The sequence below is a fragment of the Cnephaeus nilssonii genome, assembly GCF_951640355.1.
Source record: "Cnephaeus nilssonii genome assembly, contig: SCAFFOLD_126, whole genome shotgun sequence".
Taxonomy (NCBI): domain Eukaryota; kingdom Metazoa; phylum Chordata; class Mammalia; order Chiroptera; family Vespertilionidae; genus Cnephaeus; species Cnephaeus nilssonii.
Window position 1 is genome coordinate 22,403 of NW_027645517.1, and position 6,362 is coordinate 28,764.

General features: G+C 44.9%; 1 protein-coding gene across 1 annotated transcript; it reads right to left on the reverse strand.

The window, feature by feature from the left end:
* Positions 1 to 715: 715 nt before the first annotated feature.
* Positions 716 to 5,542, reverse strand: DDIT4L (DNA damage inducible transcript 4 like). The gene is made up of 3 exons (XM_079800899.1): positions 5,367 to 5,542; positions 4,928 to 5,063; positions 716 to 3,097 (listed from the first exon to the last, which is right to left on the reverse strand). Exons 2-3 carry the CDS (start codon positions 5,016 to 5,018, stop codon positions 2,607 to 2,609), a joined length of 582 nt encoding a protein of 193 aa, XP_079657025.1. The 5' UTR covers positions 5,019 to 5,063; positions 5,367 to 5,542; the 3' UTR covers positions 716 to 2,606.
* Between the last annotated feature and the right edge of the window lie 820 nt (positions 5,543 to 6,362).

The following is a 6,362-nucleotide window of genomic DNA, read 5'->3' on the forward strand; positions in this document are numbered from 1 at the left end:
GGAATTGTACTTTGAGTTTAGGGGCAAATGTTTCTGACATTGTTTTTGCAGACTCTTGGTTCTATGGATGTGGTCTCTGTGCTGCTGGTTTGGGCTTTTGGAGGCAGCAGTTGGCTTGGTTTTATACTCTGGCTCTGTTGCTTAACTTGGTGGCATTGGGCAGGTTACTTAACCTCTCTGTGTCTGGTCATTTATCTATAAAATGGAGATGACAGTAGTTTCATTTCATAGGACTCTTGTGAGGAATGAAAGAATTTATATAAAGCACCTAGAACAGTGCCCACCAGTTAGCAAGTCTTATTAAACGTGTTATGTAGTAAGAAATATGAGCTATTGACCAAAAATTTGAAACAGAAAGGACAGGTAAGATGAATAACAGTGATACCAGAAAGACATGATTCAAATAGAATATTCTGATAAAAATAAAAATGTACACTCCCAATTTGTTATATTTGCATTCGGGCATTAGGAAAACTATAGGAACAGCCTTCATACCATGAGTTGTTGTTTTTAAAGGTAGTTGCCAAAGGAGCTCAAATTATTGTCTCCCTATGAAATGTACTTTTGTATTTGAAAAATTATGAAGCAAAACACTTAAGTGATAGATAAATGTTTTGTCATTTTCCTTCAAATATTGTCAAATATATTTTAGGGTGATCATTGAATAAAACTCAGAAAAGACACAGAGGACAAAAGATGAAAAATATATGATGCTTTATTGTCAAAAATAGACAAACTTTAATTTCCTTTAACAGAAATATTAATTAAAGGTCTCCATAAGCCATTATCACCGCTTCGTGAACATAAAAGACAACTGGTTAGAGGAAAAGGGACAACAGCTCTACATCCTGCTAGAGAAGCCTCGCCCACAGAATCACGGTGACCTTCAGAACCCAACTAATAATAGACATGCAAAACAAGGTTGACTTAGGCTGGCCCAGTCCTAGAGAGGGCTCTATGGTTTGAGTAGTGAAGTTTTAGGTCACCTATAGGAAGAGTAACAGGATCTACCTGCTTTTGAGTTGCACCAGGATGAAGCCATCAGTCCCTACCACCCTCAGGTATGTAAATTGATGCTAATAGCTTGGACAGAGGATGTAAATAAAGTCCTTATTCACCTCGTAAGGATGTGAAGGACTTGCAGAAATGAACACTGTAGTGTGGAGGTTACATTCTCTCATTAGCATAAAAAAAGACTAATGATCTAGGCAGTAAGAACAAGAAAAACATAAGGCCTTTATTGTTCCCTAGGGACAGGTATCCTAGGTTGAAGGAAGCTGGGTTCCATCCTGGCTTTCATTCTCTAGTCTGTTGTAATAGACCCATCTTAATAATGAAAAGTGGTAGTCTACAGCTATCTCCTTTGAAGAATGGGTAAAGATAGTTGAGTTCACAGGAGAGGCCAGGGATGAGATAACACTGACTGGTGGGAGGGTTCATCTGAGATTAAGCATACGTAATAGTGAAAAGAAGCTAGATTATCAAACGAATGAGGAAGGGATGAGAACTGAGAATGCATGTCCTATCTCCATATTCATTCACATAAAAAAAAAAAAAGAAATCAACTATATGCAAAATAACAGCTTAACATTTTCCATTTTTTTCTAGTTTAAAGATATCACTCAACACTTGAGCACTAGAAAAACTGAGTTTATATTGTCCATGAAGTTATTTAAAACAATACTGTAGTTATAAATGGCAACTTCAGTTTATGCCACCTCTTTAGAACAGAAGAGTGAAAGCCTGGCTGGTGTGGCTCAGTTGGTTGGTCATCTTCCTGTGCACGGAAGGTTGCTTATTCCATTCCCAGTCAAGGCACATGCCTGAGTTTCAGGTTTGATCCCTGGTAGGGGGCATGCAGGAGGCAGCCAGTCGATGTTTCACTCTCATATGGATGTTTCTCTCTCTCCCTTCCTCTAAAAATCAATAAAACATGTTTAAAAACACACACTAAAGCAAACAAACAAAAACACCCAGAAGAGTGGAGAGAATGCAAAAAAACAAAACAAAAAAACAACAACCAGTGAAGTAGTTCTGTTTTCCTGATGGTTTCTTATCCACTCTTGCATGGGGTTAAGTGTTAATTATGCTCACCCACTTAATTCTATTCTCCTGTATAAGCACCCTTCAAATTAGGGTAGGGGCAGGGAATTGGTGGTGTGGGCTTCTGGAAGTATTGATGGACTAAACATCACTCAGTAAGATTCTGTGATTGATAGGATCACTCTGAAAACTTACAGAAAAAAAGCAATATGAAAATCAAACTAAACAAAGTTGGTTTAATAGTCTATCAGCAAGACTACATGGAAAACTTTGTGTGGTCAAATACAAAGCTAAAGTGGATGGCTCCTTTTCCTTCCTTACTCCATTTCATTCCATTCCATTTTGTTAAAAAAAATAAAGATATAATGCAGACATGGGGGTCATTTCTCAAAAAGCCACAGAATAATCCCGTTAGTTGGGGTTGCTGTGACTATGAAATACAGAAGAACTTGATTTGGGGTTTTTCGTTGAAAGCAGGCAGGGCAAACTACAATGACTGTAACTGAGCAGCTGTAGAGTTTTATTACCCAATCATAAAAAGGACCTTTTAAAATGTTTCCCTCTTAGCACTCTTCTATGACTGTCGTTCCAATCAAGGAGTAAAGCTTTTTCTTAACAAGTCGAAATCCTGAGCTCAGGATCAGAGTTCGTCTGAGGCTGGATGAGAAGCGACCGCGACTAAAGAAAAAGTCCCTGAAGCTGGTCCATGAGCAGTTCTCCTGCTTAAACACGAGTGTAAGCTCAAAAGTGGGCACCACAGTGGAGTCACACACAATCCTATCCAGCTTTGTACATACATTGCCCACTTCCATGTTCACGTGCAGGACACACCCGCGCAGGCCGCAGGGCTCCGTGGAGGAGAGGCGGAGGACGTCCTGCGCGATTCTCTGGGTCAGTTTCTCAGGGACAAGGACTTTGGAGCAACCCAGTTTGGTTTGCTTGGATTTGGACAGACAGTTCTCCAGCATTTTGACCAGACTCTGGCAAGTTGTCTCCTCAAATATTACCTCATTGAGGTTGGGTTCAGGAACAACATAATCCCAGTAGTCAAAATCTGTAGAAAATAGAAGTTTGAAGTAAAAAAATAAAGAAATCCAGGAGCAGGAAAAACATACCAAGATAGCAACATTGGTCTCTATCACATCTACCTGTTTCCAATATTTATCCAATATTAGATCAGCTGATCTCACTTTGCTATTAACTAGTGGGGTAATACTAGTAGAGCAAGTCATTTAACCTCTCATTTATGAAATAAAGATTTTGACAAATAGAGTGGATAGGATACAACCATTCTTTAAAATTTATGTGTACACACACACAATCTTAAATACTATGGATCAAAAATCTATGGGTATCCTAGATTATTAGTGACTTTCTTTCATTTCTTGCTCCTTTACTTGCTTAGGAAACTTTTCTATTTATTTTACAGGGAACATACATTACTTCTAGAGTAAAAATGGTTATATACATTTTTTTTAAACTAAGGAACTGTTACCTTCTGACTCTAAGAATATATGAGTTTATTGCTTTAAAATACCAAATTTTTGCTATGGTTCTTAAGTGATGAATTTGAAGATGAATTGGATGAGCTATATTAAATAGTTATTAAATCTGTTTCTTTCTTTAAAAGTCTTTACTGGAATGGCCTGTAAATTCCAATTTTAGCTTCAACCTCTTTGATTAAAAATTGCTCAAAGAAGACCTTTGAGGTCCACCAGGATATTTATAACTGGCTGGGTAGTTTTCCGTGGCCAACCAAAACAAAATAGTCCTAGGAAAACAAAATTAGATTTGCGCAAGGAAAAGAGATAGGTCTGCATTTGGTCACCTACCTTCCAAATTAATCCTACCACTTGGCAAGATGCCACACACACAGTCAACTGGGTGCGGGCAGAGGTCCTGCGGGCTCTCTTCCCTAAGCCTACTTCATCCTCATTGGCTGTTGTGGTTTCCCCACATGCATATTCTCTTGGATCATTGTTGTTTTTTTTTTAATAACTAAATAAAACACATGCAATCCAAATTATAAGGCTTCATATGCTGAAGATGGAGATTTTAGAGAGTTGGCCTATAAAATTAGATCAGCCACTTTGCCTTCTAAATGAGGAGGGCCCAAAGGTCTTCAGCCATTGGCCTATGCCCACACCGCTCCTCACCGCAGAGCAACGTGTGAACTTAGAAACTGCTGTTTAAAATGGCAAGTGGCAGCATGACCAGCATCACTGCAGTCTTAACATTGTCTTCTGGCATTAAAAACAGAATAATGGCTATATCCACAAACAGAATACTACACAGCAACAAAAAGGAGCACATCCTGATATAAGCAACAACCACGGGGGGATCTCAAAAGAATTAAGCTGCGGGAAAGAAACCAGTTACAAAAGAGTACATATTATATGATTCCATTTACATGAAACTCTGGAGGCAAAGGTAAACAGGGGAGAGGGAGAGTGTGGAATTGATGGCAAATAGGTACATGGGCATTTGGGGAGAGAGGGTCATGGTAGTGACTACAGGGTGATCACACTTGTTGAAACATACATAACTGAACACTTAAAATTCACCAAAACTTTACAACCAGGTAGGGTCAGGAACCTACACAACTTTTCACCCCAAAGAGCCTGTTAGCAACATACCAGACCTATGCAGCCCTCAGTATTTACTTTTTTATTTATTTGTTTATTTATTTATTTATTGTGCTACTTTTTGTTTCTCACTACCACGGTCAGAAGTTGCTAGAGAGCTTGGAAAGAAGTTTCCTCAGATGGATTTTGTGGCAGCTCCGCTGCGGAAAGGGGCGACACCGCCTACCTGCCAATCCGATCCCATCTATTGAGGGGCTGCAACCTTCGGAGCAGGGAGAGGCGGGCCCTGGGAAACTCACCATTTATCAGGCTCCCCGGGTAGAAGCCGTGGTCCAGCACCTCTGAAATGCTGCCCGGGTTCTTCGTGCTCAAACTGCCAGTTGCAACCATGGTCAACGGCTCCGTTTCCCTCGCGGGGCAGAACGGCCTGGGGCGCTGGAGAAAGGAGGCAACAAGGACAGATTTGCAAGAGCCGGAAAGACGTGCAGAGAGGCCCCTAAAATGCCCCGCGTCCCCAGAAGGAACCAGCCCAGCACTCCTTTTCCCCAGGGAAGGAACCGGTCCCTGCAGCTCAAGTTTGCAGTCTCGCGAGCGGAGACGCCAACTTCTGCCAGGACCTGAAACTCATTCAAAGTTAGACGACTCGTCCCGCGGAGCTCAGCCCCCTCCACGGCCTGGCCGGGGCACCACAGGCCCCCGCCTCTGCGCACCCCACATCCAGGCCGCCGCCTGGCTCACCTGCCGGGAGTTGGCCGAGGCCGATGCGCTCGCTGGCACCGCTGCGGGGTAAAATGAGGCAGGGGGTAAAAGGAGGCAGACACTCTCCGCCGGAGCCTGCTCCCTCGGGGGCTCTGGGACCTGCAGACCCCAGCAGCGATCCGCACCCCGCTGGGTGCCAACCCACCTAGCACCCGCCCCACTGAACTGCGCCGCCTCGGGGGCAGCGAGCACTTTATAGGCCCCGCGTCCTCGCCCGGCCGGCCCGCCCCGCCTACCTGCCCGCCCGCCCCGGCCCGCGCCCCGCCCCTCCGCGGCTCAGGGTTGCAATTCCACCCCGACGCTTCTGGCCGCCCTGGGCGCAGCCGCTGGAGTTGAGCACAAGCTTGCAGCACTGTTGCCACATAGCTGATTCCTGGGTGGGCCACAGGTTACCGTGACCGCAATTCCGGGTGCACCGCACGCCCCCACACTGACCACTCCCTCTGCCGCCAACCTGGGTTCTTCGGGGCCACTCCGCTTGCGCGCGCTCCCGCGCACTCGCGCTGCGGGGCCTGGAGATTCTGTCCCGGGCTGGGGGAAGCTTTCGGCCCTTTGTCTGTTACCCTGACCGGAGGCTTTGCAGAGTCGTAAGGAACACTTTGCTTGACTCTGTTGCCCTGTTCAATGAGCATCATTTATGCACTTAGTTCTGGCCTCTAACCAAGTCAACGCTACCCCGCGTCCCCGTCCCCCTCTCCCGAACGCGGCCAGTTCTAGCCTTCCTTTCAGGCATCAAAGGCTCTCCACATTTTAGGGAGGGTCCGCACCCACCGCCCTCCCGGGCTCCCGGCACGCTCGGTGCTGTTTCATCTCTGACTAATGCGTTTCCCCGCGAGAAGGGTGAGCCTGGTACTCTTCTAATTAGACCTGGCTCCTGGACGCCGGGAGGTTGAATGAAGGAGAGTTTGCCAAGAAACTAAACAAAACCATTAGTGGGACAGCTGCCTCCTCCACCCGCCTGGTAGCGGGGCGCGT

Coding starts and splice junctions, on each gene's coding strand:
- DDIT4L (XM_079800899.1), bottom strand. CDS start 5,018: ATGGTTGCAACTGGCAGTTTGAGCACGAAGAACCCGGGCAGCATTTCA. Junction 3,098..4,927: donor CCCGGGGAGCCTGATAAATG/GTGAGTTTCCCA, acceptor TATTTTCTACAG/ATTTTGACTACTGGGATTAT.